The 21,062-nt window shown below is 39.4% G+C and overlaps 1 protein-coding gene across 1 annotated transcript in view; it reads left to right on the forward strand.

Annotated features, from left to right (window-relative positions):
- Window positions 1-6,285: 6,285 nt before the first annotated feature.
- Window positions 6,286-21,062, forward strand: part of LOC126471094 (glutamic acid-rich protein-like) — a 43,431-nt gene continuing 28,654 nt past the window's right edge. Inside the window, exon 1 of the mRNA XM_050099167.1 lies at window positions 6,286-6,394. Coding sequence (XP_049955124.1) covers window positions 6,286-6,394 — 109 coding nt within the window. The remainder of the gene's footprint in view (window positions 6,395-21,062) is intronic.

Here is a 21,062-nt window from a genome sequence, read left to right on the forward strand (position 1 = left end):
CTCTAATAACAAATTTCTAAAGACATTGGTGGTGGAGTTACTGTTCACTGTATTCTGACAAACCTGGAGTGGTTCAATTGGTGTCATCATGTCTGACAAACATCTTGCATCTATGTGGTATCTGAGTATAGTGCTACTATGGGTCAGTCACCCATAATGTAAAGATGGAAGATCTTAACCATTTGATTCCATTCAGATGCTTAAACTATTCTATACTTAGTCAGTACTGAGCTGTCACTGGTTACATCTACCATATTACTAAACATGCTAGGTTCCAAATATACAGATAATCCATGTAATCTGAGTGTGATCTAGAAGCTACTCTAACCTCTCACTTAAACTTTAACTAGTTACAGCTCCCATTCAATTTTACAAAAGCAAAACTTACAATTAATTCAACCTGTTCTTAAGTCCTCCCAGCACCCACTGTTTTCTACATCTAATCCAGGCACCCTCCTGGCACTGGCTTGTGTAATGACCTTTTGATGGCAATTCTGACAAATTACATGAATACAGGGTTGAAGGCCCCTGCAAGTTACATTATGCACAAGTTACTGGCATTAGGGGTTTGGCACTCAGACCTTTGCCAAATAGTACATCTAAATCCTCACCTGACATATTGAACACCAAGGATACAAAGCTATAAAGCATGTATGATTTCCATGAGTGAAAAAACTCTGTGCAGCTACTCATATCTGTTATTATTCCTGTTGAATCTTCAGCACTCTTATCATCCATCCACTTACATCCCTTCCCTCTTCATAAAGGTGCTGCTACAGAATTATGGCTCTGGCTACAGTCTTCTGGGTTCCATGATCTTTATCTTCAGCAGTATACTTGAAATCAGTTGTAATATGAAAGACGCGTGGTTGATCATGGGCTGGATTCTCTGGTGAAAATTGGCAATGTGGATAGTGGCAGAGGTGGGTCCCTATGAGGGTAGAATACTTCTTTATTGCTTCTTTACTAATTTATAAATCTTGGATTCCATCATGAAACTGATCAGAACTGGCTGTGGTCAAGCATGAGAGAGAACACAACTCTTCAATGAGTCCACCTTGCTAGTGCAGTTGGTCAAGTGCATTTTCTTCCTCATTAAGTATTCGGTGCTTTAGCAGCCAGTGAGGTGATGGCCAGAGACACAGACAGGTAAGCTGCTTGCACAGTGGAGTGTTGATATGGTATGCTTATGCTAACATGGTGACGGTATGGAGAACGCTCATGGCTTGGCTGCGCACTGAAGCAGGCAGTGGGTAACATTAGCTGGTGTGATGGAAGTTCATGGTGCTGCCCAGAATCTGACTCCCAACTCCTGGTTGGACTCTGGTGATAGCAAGCAACCCCAAGGTGGTGGTGGCTGGAACAGAGTTTGCTGCCTGGGCTGGGCAGGCAGGCAGAGTACCTCCTTCACAGTCTGGTGAGTGTCAATTACTGGCCAGCTGGCCAAACACACTGATGGGCTGGTACAAGCATGGTTAACTACTGAAACTTCCTGGTAGATTAAAACTGTATGCCGGACCGAGACTCGAACTTGGGACCTTTGCCTTTCGCGGGCAATTGCTCTACCAACTAAGCTACCCAAGCACAACTCACGTCCCGTCCTCACAGCTTTACTTCTGCCAGTACCTCGTCTCCTACCTTCCAAACTTTACAGAAGCTCTCCTGCGAACGTTGCAGAACTAGCACTCCTGAAAGAAAGGATATTGTGGAGACATGGCTTAGCCACAGCCTGGGGTATGTTTCCAGAATGAGATTTTCACTCTGCAGCGGAGTGTGCGCTGATATGAAACTTCCTGGCAGATTAAAACTGTGTACCAGACTGAGACTCGAACTCGGGACCTTTGCCTTTCGCAGGCAATTGCTCTACCAACAGAGCTACCCAAGTAAAGTAGCAAGTTCTGCAAGGTTCGCAGGAGAGCTTCTGTAAAGTTTGGAAGGTAGGAGATGAGGTACTGGCAGAAGTAAAGCTGTGAGGATGGGGCATTAGTTGTGCTTCCGTAGCTCAGTTGGTAGAGCAATTACCTGCAAAAGGCAAAGGTCCTGAGTTCGAGTCTTGGTCCGGCACACGGTTTTAATCTGCCAGGAAGTTTCATATCAGCGCACACTCTGCTGCAGAGTGAAAATCTCATAATGGTTAACTACTGCTTCCACGAGCTGCAGTTTTTGCGGGTGTGACATCTTAATGTTATTCGAAACCATCTGGAATAGGCCAATGGCTGGGCTCTGGCATAATTGGCAGAACATGTTGATGACAGAATGGCTTCATGAAGGCTGGTCACAGGGTACTGACACCCAGAACGGTGTCATGGAAATGTTCCTGCTCCTAACAGTTGTTTATCATGCATGGACAGCAGCCAGCTGTGGCTGATGTCCATGATTTGTGGCCTGATTTATGTTTTCATGGTCTGACGGCACAGGAGCTTATCATGCATTTCAGTCACCAGCACCTGCTGCTTCACTGTGGTCTTGTTGCAGTTCTGGGCTCCAATGTCTGCTCCAAGTTCTCCTACAGTTTTATCCCTTACAGTTTTGTGTCATCCCACATTACTTGTCAGAGACTAGCAGCAACTGGAGTAGGAAATTATTGACCCATGTGTATGTTCTGGTTAATGCTGGTATAGCTTTACCTCACAGCTGTTAGTCATCTTGTGTTGCCTCTCATGTGGCAGTTGTTGCCATTATTCAACAGGTCACTGCTCATCCACACATGGTACATGTCTCTTATGACTGTCTGTGTTTTGATGGGCTATTCCTGTGCCTGTTAATAGCTGCATATCTGTTTCCATTACAACATGTGTGGGACCAGATCAGATGTCAACTTTGTCCCAGTGCCTGTATCCAGGATACTGAGGATCAGTTACAAGAGTTGTGATCCAGCTTGCCTTAGGAGAGTGAATACAATGGCTTTATGACAACCTCCCACCCCCTCCCCCCTCCCCCTTAATCAGTGTGTATGCATCTAGGCCAGAGATTGTACAATGTCTAAACAGATAACTGGGCTGATACTGCCTCTAGTCCTCTGTCGATTTGACTCAGATTTGTAATCTATGAAATAATGTCACATATCCTCTCAGCCCATGAAGTTTTATTTCATTCTCTCCTTTCCTTCAGGATGTTCTTTTTTTTAATTAGGCAGAGTATATCACAGTTGACAATAATATTACTCAGATTATTAAGTCCTGTTGTTATAAGTTGGACACTTTTCTTCTGAAAAACTCATTTTAATAAATGGCAGGAATTGCTTAGGCTCACTTAATATCATACTAGAAAGTCTTGGGTCAACTACAAAAATTTGCCCTTTAGATGATGCTGTTGTTGTGCACTCAAAGAAGTGGAAAGTTTTGACTCAAATGTCATCTCAGTGTTCTTGAGAAATGATATCTGGTATGTCTGAGAACAAGACATTCCATTTCATATTACAAACTAACTTGTGGCTGCAACACTTGAGGCAAGAATTATGACAGTTTATGATAAAAAGTTCTCTAATTCTGAATATGTGTTCATTTCGCATAGTTCCAGCTGACTCTAACTTCAGGAATTCAGGCAATGGCTTTCGCTTATTTACTCCATACACAAATGCACAAATTATCAATGAATTCTTATTGATGGATCTCAATATGAAGGCTGTTAGCTTATTTTCATCATGGCTGAATTCACAGCAAGCAAAAAATTGATGTGATAACCAAATGTAGCACTCTGCAAGACTTTGCAAGGATTATAGATTTTTTATTCTCATTTTCCAATTAATAAGTAAATTAATTTTTTTGTTGATAACAATAAAAATCATTTTCTGCTGAACTATGATGTATGGAATAACAATACAAGAAATAAAAATAATTTTCATGTCGACTTTGGCTCCCAACTTAACATTCAGACTGGAGTTATGTACCTGGTCTGAAGGTATTCAACAAACTGCCAAACATAAAGCAATATATTGGAAACCTGAGATAAATTTCAAATATTAGGAACATGCTTCAGTGCCACCTTCTACAGATTATTTGAATATTTATATTTGAGAAGTGAAAGGTTCTGATAGCTACCTGGAAACTAGCAGTGTTTGTTGTAAACCAGTAAGACAAAAAGGTAATGTTCTTTAATCAGGACTCAGCAAATACAGATGTACACAGCTATTTTCTTTGAGATACGTCAGTGTAATAAAATCAATATTAAGCTACAAACAGCAGCTACTTAGTGCAACTGAGGAGGCTGCAGTTTTGTTTTAAAATAGTAACTTTATGTCTAATTTACATGACTTTATTTAATTGGCATAAATGTGAATTGTATTAAGCAGTATAGTGATAGTTTATTGTTAACAGAGCATACAGATTAAGTTTTCACAATATCCTTTTCTTTATTTAATGTGTGATTTGACTCCTTCAACATCCCTGGAGGTTTTCCTTTCTGATGGGATCTATGGAACATGAATAATGGGGTTATGTGACATAATTCATGCCTATTACACATACTTTATATATTTTAATACAGATCATATGCTACTACCTCAGACTGATTTGTAAGTCAAGCAATATCATATAATACATCAGAAATCCCACTTAAAATTCTTCAAAGCCATATAAAAGTTCTTGTGTCAGTAAATACAGGGTCCGGCATAAAAAACTCCCCGATTACAAAGTAACGTGCAGCGGACAATAGAAGGAGCAGAGTGGTGGGGGGCGCGTTGTTAAGTAGCTGCCTACGTGCCGTTTTCAGTGTACCCCATGGCGTGGTCTGGTGAACATCGTGCCTTCGTAGTGGAAGATTTTATTCAAAATGGCAAATCGCCTATTAATACTCAACGTGCTTTTCGCGTTCGCTTTGCGCTCGGACGACGGGACCCTGCTCCCAATAAGAAAACAATTTATTCTTGGGTTGCAAACTTTCATGAGACAGGTTCCGCATTAAAAAGGAAACCACCTGGACGACCACGGACTGCAACAGGCCCCGGAAATGTTGATGCAGTTAGAGCTTCAGTTCAACAATCTCCTCGACAATCCGCTAAAAAGCATGCGGCAGCATTTCGGATATCTGATCAAAGTGTGAGAAGAATCTTGCATCGAGATCTTAAAATGCATCCTTACAAAATTGTAACTACGCAGGAACTGAGTGAACGAGACTGTGGTGTCCGTGTAAGTTTGTGCCAAGACCTTCTTCGGAACATTCGTCCCAACGATATTGTGATTTTTTCTGATGAAGCACACTTTCACCTTGCAGCCAAAATTGCAGGTACTGGTGTGAACACAATCCCCAAGAACTTCATCAACGACCACTTCATAGCCCTAAAGTAACAGTATGGTGTGCTGTTTACAATTCCAGAGTGATCGGTCCTTACTTTTTCGAAGAAAATGACAGGAACTTAACTGTCAACAGTGAACGCTATTGTGCCATGCTCCGCGACTTTCTCCAACCGCAACTAAGGGAGCTTTTTGGTGAAATAGAGAACGTGTGGTTCCAGCAAGATGGTGCTACTGCCCACACAGCGCGGCAGTCACTGGCATTGGTGAAGGAAATGTTTCCTGGACATGTGATCTCGTTGCGTGGAGACGTTGGCTGGCCCCCACGATCGCCGGACTTAACGCCCTGTGATTTCTTTCTTTGGGGCTATTTAAAAGCAAAAGTTTATGAACAACGTCCACAATCTTTACGAGCCCTGAAAGAAGCAATTACACAAGAGGTTGAAGCTATTCCACCTGAAATGACTCAAAGAGTAATGAATAACTTCAGGGAAAGACTCAAACAGTGTGTCGACAGTGCAGGAAGCCATTTAAGGGATGTTTTATTTAAAAAGTAAGACCATAAGAGTATTTTCTAAAATGGCATAATATGTACTTTTATTTAGTATAAATAAAATTGTTCTACCTTATTTGGTTTTGTTTTTATTAGCTTTCCTTAAAGGGGAGGTTTTTCTGCCGGACCTTGTATTTTAACTTTGTATTGAAATTATTCAACTTATTTTTTTCATTTTATCGTTTGTTGAAGATAGATATATTTTATCCTCATGTTATTATCATGTACATCATTAGACTTAGTTACTTCATTTTATTATGTCACAAAATATATAATTTAGAAGAGTGTAAATATTACTGTATATACTCGCATAATCCGCACATGTTTTTTCCTGAATGTTAGAACGAAAAACTGGGGTGCACGGATTATTTGAGACATTGTTGGTACTGCTCCACCTCCAACAATACATCCCATTATACTATTGCATTGTTGCGGCCTCAGTCTGTGATGCATCAGTAGCATGTTAGGAGTGAAGTATTAACGTCAGCAAGCTTGTTAATTATGGCTACAAGTTCTCGTTATCACTCGTACACTGCTAAAGAAAAAGTGAAAATTATTGAAGAAGCTGAGAATATGGGAAACCGTGCAGCAGGAAGAAAGTACAATGTGAGTGAGAGTCGTATTCGGGTTTGGCGAAAAAATAAAACGCAGCTTCAAGGAATTAATAGTAATCACTGGGCATTTTGCGGCCAAAAAGCGAAGCATCCGGACCTCGAGAAAAGACTGAGAAGCAACAATACAGATGTGCAGTGACAAGTGAAATGTGCCAACTTAAGGCATTGTCTTTAGCCAAAGAACTAGGCATTACCAGCTTCAAAGCTAGCCGGGGCTGGCTATCAAGATTTTTCAGCCGAAATGGTTTAGGATTCTAGAGGAGAACTACTATCGCTCAGCGGCCTCCAGGCGAATATGAGGAAAAAATAGTGAATTTTTATCATTATGTGATAAATCTGTGCTGTAAACAGTCCTATATATTATCGCAAATTGGTAATGTGGATCAAACACCAGTCTATTTTGAGATGCCGCTTGACAACACAGTGAACAGGAAAAGAGAATCCAGCATCATGATACGAACTGGTGGCAGTGTAGAAACAAAGATGCACAGTGATGTTGTGTGTAACTGGCGATGGACGAAAGCTACCACCTTACGTGATATTTAAAAGGAAATCTATTCCAAAAATATCAGTAAAAGTCATAACGGTATTAGTGAGAGCAAATCCAAAAGGGTGGATGGATAACAAACTTATAATTGACTGGGTGACACATGGTAGGCAACGTCGTCCTGTTGTGTTACTGAATTTACACAACATGTTGGTCCTGGAAAGCTTCCGTGAACATACAACTAAGGAAGTGTGAGACAAATTACAAAAATGGAAAACTGACTTGGTCATTATCCCTGGAGGCCTAACATCCGTCCTACAACCCCTAGATGTGTGTATAAACTGGCCATTCAAAGCTGCTCTTAAACAGCGATATACACAATGGATGGCTGATGAAAATCATAAGTTCGCACCTAGTGGAAAAATCAAACAGCTGGATTTGTCCCAGATTTGTGAATGGGTGAAAAGTGCATGGGACTCCATTCCACAACCACTGGTGGAAAAATCCTTCAAAAAATAGGGAATCACAAATTCACTGCATGGTACAGAGGACAACGCTCTATGGGATGAAGGTGAAGACGACAGTGATTCTCCCACTAGTGATGATGATGAAAGTGATGAATAGAGTGGTAAGAGAGGAAACATACCAGTATTGACTAAAATATTTTATTGCACATACCGTATTAACAAATTCTTAAACAAGATAATTCACATTTCTTTTTCTGCTATTGTAGGTACGCGTAGAGTCCAGGCTGCGTGCGGATTATTTGTGGGGGCGGATTATTCAAGTATATACGGTACTTTGTCAAGTAGTTTTCCTACACTATCATTCCATGGCACACTTCTCTATGGTTAACTCCTTGTGTAAGTCTTATTGGCCTATTCTGTAGCAGAGGTGTTCTGTGTATGTTGTTTTACTGCCCATAACTCAGTTCTGTAAGTAAGAAAATGATTGACTGTTCCATAATATATAAATGTTTCGCTATGGACTATCTATAAAAGCTAGCTAGAGAAATAGAAGTTACTACTGACTTTCCGAATACAAAATTATTCTTGTTTATTCACTGAAGATCTTCATCCAGATAATAGTATTTGTTGTCACAACACAAATAACATATTTTTGGTAGTGTGAGAACTGCCTGTTTTAAATTTCAATAAATGAGATAGTGGATATAGATAAATTGGACAAATTCTTCAACACCAAAACTGAGATGCACCTAAATTTTGAAGGCAATAAACTTTTATATGACAAAAAAAATTATAGCAGAAAATGATGACTTAAAAAGAATTCTCAATAACAAAGCCGCTGGGGCAGCACTTGTACCCATCTGAAGAAGTGCCAGGAACAGCAAGCCCACACAAAATGACCAAAATTTGTAGCACCCAAGGAAGAAAGCAACAAAACAAATACAACAGATTTTTAAAAAATCAACTGAAAAATAATGCATCAAAATGGCCAGTAACAAATGAGAAGAATTAGAAGTGTTATTAGCTGCTGCTGTAACCAACATTTTCATAGTGGCAGAAAACGGTTGAATGGAGGCCAACGCCTTGCCTCAGTGGTAACATGAGTTCCCGTCAGATCACTGAAGTTAAGCATTGTCGAGCTTGGCTGACACTTGGGCGGGTGACCGTCCGGTCTACTGAGCACCACTGACAAGTGGGGTGCACTCAGCCCTTGTGAGGCAAATTGAGGAGCTACTTGATTGAGAAGTAGCGGTTCTGGTCTCGTAAACTGACAACGGACAGGAGAGTAGTCTGCTGACACCATGCCCCTCTAAATCTGCATCCAGTGATGCATGTAGGCTTAGGATGATACTGTGGTCAGTCAGTAACACTGGGCCTCCCGCGGCCTGTTTGAATGGAATAGTAATAGTGGTGTGGTTGAAAGGAAAGTAAATGAAAGATTTTCCATTGAATGGAATACAAAAATATAGGATATTATTTACATAAAAGTTGGGGTATAGCTGTATATGTTGAGAGCAAAGTAGGCTACTGCTCTCCACATAAGATCTCCAATTTCACAGACTTTTGATTTGAAGCAGCAGCAATTGAAATAAAGTTCATGTGGGGAAAATGCATTTCAGTCAGAATATATCAATCATCTAGGTCAAGCACTGAAAGCTTTTTATTCTGAATTGATGTGCTTCTGCATAAAATTATGAAGAAATATATTTTTGCAGTAACAGCAGGTGACTTAAACACAGACATGCTGAAAGGCAGTGGTTGGCAATAAGTTTGCATAGCATTTTGAAGACATACAATCTTCAGTTTCATGTGAAAAATACAACATACAGAAACATGAAGCACATTAGTAGACCATATTCTGTCAAATATACTTACAGACAGACAAAAAGTTTACGTTGTGAATACTGTTACTGCAGACCATTTTGGACAAACAATTGAACTGTGAGTTAACAGAGAAATAAGGACAACATAGTGGCTGGTTTTAGACAAACTAAATTTGGAAATTTGAGTAGGCTACAAATTTTGTTAAAAACAGAAAAGTGGGATAATGTATACATAGAGGCCAGTGTAGAAAAGAGCTGAGAACATTTCTGTGATGTATTATGACACCACATAGGCATACCTTGTCCTAAAATATGCAGAACTATTAGGGGTAAACCAAATGAAAACTGGGACACCATATAAATTAACAAAGGAAGAGATGAAAATTACCAGAAAGGTGGACAGGACCATCATGAGGTGTACAGATGCAAGAAGAAAACATACACAAGCATGATAACAGAAGGAAATTAGAAATTCTAGGCACAAAAAATTAGAAACATAAACATCTTCTAGCATCTCAAAATAGTCTATAATTGTATAAATAAGAACAAAAAAGAGTCCCAACCTTAAAAGATACAAATATATTATTGACAAGGGAAGGGAAAGATGTGACTTATCAACAACAAGTGTAAAACATTTTCAAACAGCACTAGATAGCTGCAATCAATAAACTTCTCATACATAACATAACAATAACAATGAGAATGGAAAGCCCCAGATGGGTGGCCTACAGTGAAATGGAAGTTTTGGGAAAAACTAGAGTACTAAAAAAACAAAAATACAAGCCTCTGACTCTCCTGATAAATTTAGTAGTGAAGGAAGGTGTATTTCCAAAATTTTAAAAGAAAGAAGAAGGCGGTGTCAGTATCAAAAGGAGGATATAAACGGGATCCAGGCAACTATAGACCTATAACAACCACAGCTGTTCAGTCTAAAGCAGTAGAAGCAGTGATTAAAGACAGTATGATAAATTTCATAGAAAAGCAAAGCATCTTAAATGAAATGCAAAATGAGTTTAGTAGAAAGGAGAGATTCACTAAGACTGGTGGCAGATTTCACAACACACATAACTGAGGCCCTGGATTATTAAAGGAAGCTAACTAGTGTGTTCATAAACTTGTGATTGTGTCTGTCATAAAATTCTTCTATAAATACCAGACTGCTATGGCATAAGAGAAAAAGCTGTGGATATTATAAAAAAACATTTGTTGGAAACAGACAATAATGTGTTTAAATGAAACATAAAGCTGGAAATACAGAGAAAATTATCTATTCTGATTTTAACTGAACGAATAGCTCAGAGGAATTTATTCTGAGCATTGAGGATGCAGACTTAAAAGAAGTGTGCTGTAATAGGTTTCTGGGAATAGAGGTGGACAAATTTCCAAAATTGAAGAACAACATTGATAAGATCTGTCAAAAAATAATCACAAATAAATTCTTGATGAAAAAATGTGCTGTATGGTGGGCACAGAAACCTTGCTAAAAATGTACTACAGACTTATCTTCCCACATGTATTGTACTGTGTACCAATATGGGGAGAAGCAGCGGACAAATATATCCAGAGAATTTTAAAAATTCAAAAGAAAGCCATCAGATGCACAGAAAAACTAACACCATGTGAATCATTTTTATTTATTTATTTATTTAGCCACCTATGGACATTTTAAAATGTATGGATGATGTCAGTTGTGTACATTCATATATTTATACAGTTTGTTGTTATATGTAGTTAAACATTATATATAAGTTATTTACAATCATTTTTGCTCCTTATCAAAATATTGTGAAACAAAAGCTATTTACAATCATTTTGTACTAAGGAATTCACTTATAGTGTAAAAGCAGTGTTCCTGCAAAAACAATTTAAGACTTTTTCTAAAGTGGTACATGTTATCTGCTTCTTTTATTTTCTGCTGCAGTTTATTATACAATTTTACACTTTGAGTCCTATGTATATTCCCCCTGTCTAGGTGAAGACAGTGACTTGTTCTTGTACTATAGTTATGAAAACTGCTATTTGTGCTATAATTTTCTATATTTTTCTTGATGTACACTATGGTTTGGAATATAAATTCACAAGGAACAGTTAGAATTTCTAACATTTTGAAAAGTTCTCTGCAGTGGGCCCACTTACTGCTTTTTGTTATAATTCTTACTGCTCTCTTTTGCATTTTCAATACTGTTTGTAAATTCTGAGCACTATTTCCCAAGAAAATATACCATAACTGATTACTGAATGAACGTAACTAAAGTATACAGTTCTCAAACATTCACTACTGCATGCATATACAAGGACTCTTAAGTGCATAACATGTTGTGGATATCTTTTTTTAAAGTTTCATAGCATGTTCATTCCACTTCATTTGGCTGCCAATGTGCAACCCTAAGAATTTTGTTGTAGGTACATCATCTATGAAGATGTTATCTAGTCTTAAATTTAAGGGACTCTGTTTTCTGTTCATTCTAAAGCATATTGTATTTATTTTCTTTACATTGAGAGTTACTTTGTTTTCATGAGACCATTTGTGAACATCCCTCAACACTTCAGTAGAATTTGTGCTGGTATCTTACTGGTGATTACTATGTTGCTGTCATCCGCAAACAATATCTTCTCTCCATGGCTGATATGTTGCAGAAAATCATTTATATACACCTGAAATAATAAAGGGCCTAGTACACTTCCTTGAGGGACCCCAGTATTGATATATTGTGGATCAGATATATGTTTCTCAATGTACTTTGATCCACTGGAGACATGTGTGATCTCTACAGACTTTACTCTGTTTTCTAGATATGAACAAGACCATTTGAGAACCAATCCCCTTACTCTTAGTGCCTCTAATTTACCTGTATAAAATGCCTTAGGCAGGTCTAGGAAAAGGCCAGTTACATAACTGTTCTCATCTAGTGCTTCTAAAACTGTTTTTGTAAATTGTGCTATTGCAGATTCTGTACCCCTAGCCGGCCGCGGTGGCCGTGTGGTTCTAGGCGCTGCAGTCCGGAACCGCGGGACTGCTACGGTCGCAGGTTCGAATCCTGCCTCGGGCATGGATGTGTGTGATGTCCTTAGGTTAGTTAGGTTTAAGTAGTTCTAAGTTCTAGGGGACTGATGACCTAAGATGTTAAGTCCCATAGTGCTCAGAGCCATTTGAACCATTTTTTTGTACCACTACCAGGCCTGAAACCATGCTGGTCATTGCAGTGGAGGTTGAATTTACTTAGGTAGCTCAAAAGCCTGTTTTTCATTATTGTTTCTATCACTTTGGAAAAGCATGACAATAGGGCTATTGGTCTGTAGTTCTCAATGTTTTCTACATCACCTTTCTTGTGAGCTGGTAAAATTTTGGCATGCTTCAGATAGCCAGGGAAGCAACCAGTTTTGAAGGATTAATTTATGATTTCTGTTAGTAGAGCTTTGATACTGTTCATGCATTTTTTCAGCACACACATTGGGATTTCATCTAAACCTGCCGAGTTTTTGTTCTTTAATTGCCTTACAACATCGCATACCTCCTCTTCAGTAGTTGGAAGCAATACCATTGAGTTTGCTATATGCTTCTGTATTGGTTGATTAGCACCTTTCGAAAAAATTTTCTGTAAGTTCATTGCAATGCTGCTAAAGTAGGTATTCACAAAATTTGCTAATTCTTTCAGGTACTTTCTAAGTTTTCCTTGTTCCTGAGTTGTTTGTTTATACCTCTCTGCTTCACAGTTCCTGTTTCTTGTTTCACTACAGCCCATGTAGCTTTACTTTTATTATTGGCTAAATTTATGAACCTATCATTGGCTGATTTTTTTCAGTGTTGAGTACCTTCCTGTAGATGCTTTTGTACTGCAAAAAAAAAAAAAAAAAAAAAAAAAAAAAAAACTGAATCACTATTGTCCTTTTTAATGGAGTTTAGGTATTTACAAGTTTGAGCACTTTTTCTAATTGCTCTAGTAATCCATTTATTGTCGGTTGTTGTTCCAATGGGAATTAATGCTTTGGGGAATGTTTCTTCAAATTTTAATTTAAACTCAGACATAAAATTGGAGAACTTGCTATTCACTTTAGTTTCTATGTATATTCCTTCCCAACTTTCATGTGCTAACTTAAAGGAAAACTCTTGCAAAGCTGATGGAGAGTAAACTCTTTTATATACATGCAGTTTTGATTATTTTTTTACACAAGCTTTTACTTTTATAATCTGACATAGATGGTCAGACAGTCTCAGATTTTTGACAAGTACATCATAGTTTTCTCTGCCTACATCTGTAGCTACATGGTCAATGGTAGATGATGAACGTGTGGTTATTCTTGTTGCACAGTTGACTAGTGATGATAGACCAAAACTATGTAGGATATTCATAAATGTGTTACTGGTGTCATCTGTTTTATTTGTATTTATGTTAAAGTCCCCACACAAAAGGATATTATGTTTCAGAGTCAATGCTAGTTCTAGGCTTTGTATAAGTTTTGAGAAGAATATCTCCAAATTACCACTGGGAGAATGATATACACATAATATAGTTACTTTCTTGGGCATATTTATAGCAACTATCTGCATTGCTGACACTTCAAAATCTTTGTCTACACTTAACATGATAATATCATTTCTGACTTTAAATTTAATGCCATTCTTAACATAAATACATTATCCTCCACCTCTCATTGTGTTTCTGCAATAAGAACATGCTTGGACATATGAGGGTAAATTAATATATAAGATTCCACTTTCTTTACACCAGTGCTCTGTAATACAGATAACAGTGCTGTCTGAGATTTGTAACTCGACTTCCAGCTGTTGCACTCTGTTTTTTACACACTGAATATTTTGGTGGAGTACTGTAAGACATTTAATGTTACTTATCTTGGTGGATTCTTTTTCGTCATATCTGCAATTAAAAAATCCTTCAGATAGGAAGGAGGCGTCCTTTTCCATCTACTTGCTGCCCCATGGATGGTTGTTTCCATGTCTGCTGCTGCTCCTGCTATTGCTGCAAAAACAAATTCAAAGAATTTAAAATTCTATCTGCACCAAGTTTGAACATATATGAGATAATACTTCTTTTAATGGTGAATTGTAAAGTATCCCCAAGCAGAAATTTTCATGACCACAACACTAGAACTAGAGAAACTTACCATTTCTGCAGCAACAGATTGAAAATGGCAGACAGGGACCCGACAGATGCAGGAAGCTTACCTTATAACAGGGTGTCACTTATCATAAAGTTCATGAAGGAAATGAGTGTCCACCTTTGTTGCTGAGTTGTTAGCGTGATGAATTGATGACTGATGGAAAGGGCTTGGGTTCGATTCCTGGCTGGGTTGGTGGTTTTCTCCACTTGGGGACTGGATGTTGTGTTGTCCATATGCTCAGTTCATACTAATTGACATTCCACTCTTGTCATGGCTATATTAGCACATCCCAGTGAAAAAAAGAGACTTAGTGCCTTGAAATAAAAAGTGACAGAATTTCTCACCCCTGGGCTTGATATAAGTTGAAGCAGTACTTGCAGGTAAATTCATACAACAAATATAAAGTGGGAAATGGAGTAAAACACTTCATTTATAGGAGGAAACGAAATGTACTGCAAGAAGAAAAATTGATACCACAGTGTAGTGCTGAAAATACTATGTATAAATGTCTAAATACTTTCTACATTATGGCTACACATATATGATCTACATCACCAATTTTCAGTTTGTATAAATGTATTTTTAGTATTTTCAGCTATGTGGCAAAAACATATAACTTTGTAGGCTTTCCTTATGTATGAAAGACTGTTGTGTAAATTATTGCAGGCTATTAGCATATATCATCACTGTGTATTACTATTGATTACCAGTTATATTATTATACAAGGAAATTATTTTGTGTAAATGATGAATTTCTTAGAAATTTGTTTATTCTATATAAAACTAGCAGCAAGACATGTCTAATATCATTGTGAAATATGATTTATGGACAAAAAAAAAATAGCTTTAAACATTAGTCGATGCTCACTTGCAGCCCCCTGTTATTGAAATGTTTAGCTATTTCTGCTATGGTGCACCATTAGTCACAAAATATTCCAGCTCCTTATACTGTCTGTCCCAGATAACGATTGAGATGATACCTGCATGTGTTATTATGTGGAAGTCACATGGTTGCAGCGTGTTGTTAGTATATAGGATGTATTATAATGAATGGCAAAAACTGATAGTGGTGAAATTACATGATAATGAAAGCTAAAAAGGTGCAGTAAACATGGATCTGTAAATGAGTTTCTTGCAAGACAACTGAAAATGTGTGGTTACCAGCTGCTACTGACTCCTGTATGAAATATTGTACATGTTAGTACAAATTTATATGAAATGTAAACTTTTCCATTAAGTCCCCATGGAAGCAGGCTCAAATGTCACTCATACCTCTTGTGCAACATTGGAAAATACATAACATGCATGATGTGACATTGGCACATGTTGCTGCTGTTGTACAGCTACATCTAGTGCACCAGTATGGTTCGAGATGCAGAGATCAAGCAATGCCTGTACATGGGCTTCCAAGATCACCTTACCTCACCCTGTGAAGTTTTCTGAATGGACTTATCTTGAAAGTGAAATAAACACCTCTATTGATTCAGTGGAAGAATAGGAGCAGTGAGTTGTATAGCTTTACAAGATGACCTGGATGTGTTTAGAAGAATTTGTAAGTCACCACAGATATGAATGCAGTACTGCATTCAAATATGAGGATGACACTTTAAAAGTACATGTGTATAGTAAACTGTAACATTTGATGCTCTTAAGCATTGTATTTCATTGGTGAAATGTGATGACAGCTGAATGTGGAGTCAACTGAAATCAGTGGCAGCTTGTAACAACACAGTCACAATTATTCCTCAGATTCAAGAAATAAAAGTTACAAAACAGATCCCTTATGCTGAAGCCAAGGAAGAATATAAGGCTACAAAAATCTTTGCAACCTTCTATGTTACATCAGTGAAGTTAAATATTTCAATGCAAACAACATCCAGTGAAACAGAAGCCACCACTAACATCTGTACCAGCACTTGTATCTGAAAAAGCAAACAGAATGAAAATACAGCAACACGGACAGCTGTAACACAAGAGAAGAGCAAATCTCTAACACTCAGTACAGGGAGGGCACCCTAAAAACAGAGTGCCCCTCATCCCCCCCTTTCCACACCAAACTTGGAAGGAAAAGGGGCTGTGAAAGGAGCATGACAGCTGGGTCAAAATCTGCTCCAGGTGCCATCAGGTGACACACTGGCATATGTGAGTGATGAGGTGAATGTCATGTAGACCCAGACAGCTGCTCCACTCTCCCTCACTCTACCAGTTTCTCACCTTGCCAACACAAAGATATGGATAAATTAAAACCATTATGCTAGAATGGCTTCTATACTTCAGTGGAATATGTATGGCCACAGCATCCATTTGGAGGAACTGAGACTCCTCATACAGAACAGATCTTTGTGCCCGTCTCCAAGAGACTCATTTTTAACATACTGAGGCACCTGTACTTAGGGGCTATTGTTTCTACACAAAAGGCAAGCTTACTGGTGACAGGACAAAATGAAGTTTAGCGGTGTTCATCAGGGACACATTCCACTCCTCATCTGTGATCTTAACCGCAATGCTACAACCAGTGGCTGTTGGTATGGTACTGAGTCAAATGCTGTTTGGTAACCAAGAAATAGTGCATCCCTTGATTTTCTTCATTCATGGCCTTTAGGCTTACCTGTCACTCCAAGAGCCCATTAACAGTGAGATCTTCAAACAGCATCTTGATTTTCTTAATTCATGGCATTTAGGCTTACCTGCCACTCCATGAGCCCATTAACAGTGAGCTGTTCAAACAAGCTCATTGCTGAACTGTCCCATTCCTTTATTCTCTTAGGAGACTTTAATGCATATACCACTTACCCCATTGGTAACTGCTTAAGGATGTCATGCAAATATAAAGCATTTTACTTATTCCAAACTGCTACAGATTGATTTCTTCCTGCTCATCTGTCCTCGCAGGTGCTCCTCAGCCAGAGGTGGATGATGACTGTCATGGAAATGACCACTATCTCATCTGAAGCAGATCCTGAAAGGAAGCTGATGAGATGGCTGTTCAGAATGGCTGACTCAATGCTTTACAGCCACCTAGCTGTTTTCGAGCACTGTGAATGTGCCCAGGACTGAGAGTATTACATTACAGCTGTGATTCACCAATATTCTGATGCAGCACTTAAGAGGCATCATGTCCTTTCATGGAATGATGTCATTCTGCCATCATGCAATCTCAGACAGAAGGGTGGTTCTGCAGTGTTTCAGTCAGTGCCCTACAGAACTGTACGAGAGCAGGGATGCCTCTGAACATTGCCAGGAGACATCGCTTGGACAATGGGTGAAATATATAAGAACATTATGGCTAATTCTAGTGTTCCATTGTTACTGGGTGACACAGGAGAGGGCTGCCTGGGATTTCCATTCCACAAACATGGAGGAATATGACTGGCCTTTCTCATTGTGGGAGCTGGATTCTGCATTGTCAGTAGCTCGTGATACTGACCCCAGTCACCGTGTGAAACATACAGCAGGTTGAAACAGTTGAATGTCCTGTATAAGGAGATCCTCCTTCACCTCTTTAATGAAAATTAATTGCAAGAGTATTTTCAAACTCGTGGAAAGAATCTATTGTAATCCCCATTTTAAAATCAGGGAAGGATCATACTCACTCCAGTCATTATCATACTCGTAGTATCAGTGTCTGCCCCGATAGCTGAGTAAGTGTGACAGATTGCCATTCGTTGGGCCTGGGTTCGACTCCCGGCTGGGTCAGAGATTTTCTCCACTCATGGACTGCGTGTTGTGTTGTCTTCATCATCATTTCATCCACAACCAGCACACAGGTCACCCAGTGTATCATGAAATGTAATAATAAGACCTGCACCAAGTTAGCTGGACCTGCCCCGAAAGAGGCCTCCCGGACAATGACACCAAATGCTCATTTCATTTCATAGTATCAGTCTCCCAAATGGTTAGGAAAGACAGTGGAGCAAATGGTCAGCCAGTGCCTTGTGTGGATTCTCAAAACCAAGTCACTAATAAGTCGCTCCTAGTGTGGGTTTAGGAGGTATTGCTGGAAGCAGCAGTTTTGCAAGCTTTCCTACGTAAGCAATACCTTGATGGTGTATTCTTCAATTTGGAAAAGGCCTATGCAACTTCCTGAAGGCTAAATATTGTGTTGGAACTATACGTCTGGGGTTTCCACAGATGTCTCCTTAATATTATGATGCCATTCTTCCTCTAAGAAAGATTTTTTCGATATAGGGTTGGCACTGTCCTGTTAGACATTTTTAAGCAGGAGAATGGCATTCCTCAGGGGAGTGTTTTAAATGTAAGAGTGTTCCAGTGTTCACCTTCATGATAAACAGTATCATGTCCATTGTAAGAAGTCCCATACAGTTTTCTTTCTTCAGGGTGGGCTTCTCCATCTTCTGAGCATCCTTCAACCTTGCAACAATTACTCAACAGTTGGATTTTCCAGTCAGGCAGTTGGAGGAATGGGCAAACACCAGATGTTTCAAATTCTCTTTGGAGAAATCTGTGTGTGTCAATTTTAATTGCTTCCACTCTTTTTAATATACCTGCTTTAAAACTGGGGGTTCAATTCTCACTTTTAAGAAAAAGGTGAAGTATCTGGGCCTCATGTTTCATGAGAGCCTAATGTGATTTCCACATGTTAAGAAACTTAAATTGTGGTGCCTCAAGGCTTTAATGTTTCTCAAATGCATCACTCATAGGTCTTATGGAGCAGACAGGGCATGTCTGATCCAATTTTATAAAGCCTTTGTGTGATCCTGGCTAGAATATGGATGTCAGATTTGTGGATTAGCGAGGTCTTCATACCTCAAAGTACTGGGTGTGTTTCACCATCATGGTGTAAGGCTTTCAACAATGGCTTATCAAACAGACCCAGTTTTTAGCTTGTGTGGAGAGGCTGCTAACCTCCACTCTCTGTTTAATGTCTTCTCCTGTGTTGTGCCAAGCATCCACATCTTCTTGTGCTCCAAAACTTTCAGCATTTGCCTCCATTACCCAGCCATTACTGGATGTCAGTTCCATGATCACCTATGAGTAATGAGGCAATTTGAAATCCATGTGAGGGAGAGCCTTTGGGCACTGCAGCTGGAGGGCATTAAGGTCCAAAGCTAGGGGGGGGGGGGGGGGGAGTAGTAGATCCTCCTAGCTACTGAGTGGTCCATGTTACTTTTAGAAGTGAATGGGCACAGGAAACATTGTACCCCAGATTATATTTATAATAATAGATGTTAGGGAGTTTTAAATTGACACCTGGATATTGTTAGTGTCTACTTGAATGAGTCTAAGTACTATGGTTTATCAGCTGCTTGGTCACATTCTGCAAGTTATTCTTAGGATAGGGCTCCTGAAGCATTTTCCAGTTTATTATACAGAATTGTTTACTATCCCGAGGGCTCTGCAGTAGCTGAGACAGCATCATGACAAGAAATTCCTCATCTGCTGTCATCCCCAAATTGCTCTTCTTCTTATTGGTCAGTTGGTCAGATGTACTCAATGGATATGATGGTGCAAGAAGACCAGGGCACTCTCCTTTTGTTGATAAGAAAGGAAAAAGTAGTAGTTTGTTCAAGGGTTTGTAAGGCTCTGGGGATATGAACTCACTAATGTGGCTGCTGTGGAGCCTTGTTCCCTTCTACCTCCTGCTCAGTGTTCAGTCCACTTGCAGTCTGTAATCACATTCTTGACCCAGAATACCATGTGTTGGTGAAAGGCTCAGTGGCTGGAAATGAGGAGGAATAATCTGTGGTCAGTGAAACTTTCAGTTTGACCATGGTTACTTCCTTCTCACCGTGATGAGCAAAGTAGCTATTACAAGCCTCACAGGGAGACATCCCCCCATTGACACATGAGCATCTCTTACATTGCAAGGAACCACCAGTGTGTAAAAAAAAATGGTTCAAATGGCTCTGAGCACTATGGGATTCAACTGCTGAGGTCATTAGTCCCCTAGAACTTAGAACTAGTTACACCTAACTAACCTAAGGACATCACAAACAGCCATGCCCGAGGCAGGATTCGAACCTGCGACCGTAGCGGTCTTGTGGTTCCGGGACTGCAGCGCCTTTAACCGCACGGCCACTTCAGCCGGCAGTGTGTCAAAGATGTGGAACATTGGTGTCAGTACAGTATACTTCAACATTATATTACATTAATACTTGTGCCATAAATCATGACTACAAGATTTCGAAATGATGTGGAACAGACACACACACACACGCACACACGCGCGCATACACACACACACACACACACACACACACACACACACACACACACACACACACACACACACACACTGAAGAGCCAAAGAAACTGGTACACCTGCCTAATATTGTGTAGCGCCCCCATGAACACGAAGAAGTGCTGCAACATCACAATACGGCAAGGACTTGACTAATGTCTGAAGTAGTGCTGGAGAGATCTGACACCATGAATCTAGTAGGGCTGCAATAAATCTGTAAGATGACAAGGTGGTGGAGATCACTTTTGAACAGAATGTTGCAAGGCACCCCAGATATGCTCAATTATGTTCATGTCTGGGGAACTTGGTGCCCAGTGGCAGTGGTTAAACACAGAAGAGTGTTCCTGGAGCCAGTATGTAGCAATTCTGGATGCAAGGGGTGTTTCATTGTCCTGTGTCCTGCTGGAACTGCCCAAGTGTATCGGAATGCACAATGGACATGAATGAATGCAGGCGCTCATGATGCTTACATACTTGTCACCTGTCAGAGTCGTATCTAGCTGTATCAGGGGTCCCATATCACTCCAACTGCACATGCCCCAAATCACTATTGCGCCTCCACCA

This window comes from Schistocerca serialis, chromosome 3 (genome assembly GCF_023864345.2).
Source record: "Schistocerca serialis cubense isolate TAMUIC-IGC-003099 chromosome 3, iqSchSeri2.2, whole genome shotgun sequence".
In the NCBI taxonomy this organism is placed as follows: domain Eukaryota; kingdom Metazoa; phylum Arthropoda; class Insecta; order Orthoptera; family Acrididae; genus Schistocerca; species Schistocerca serialis.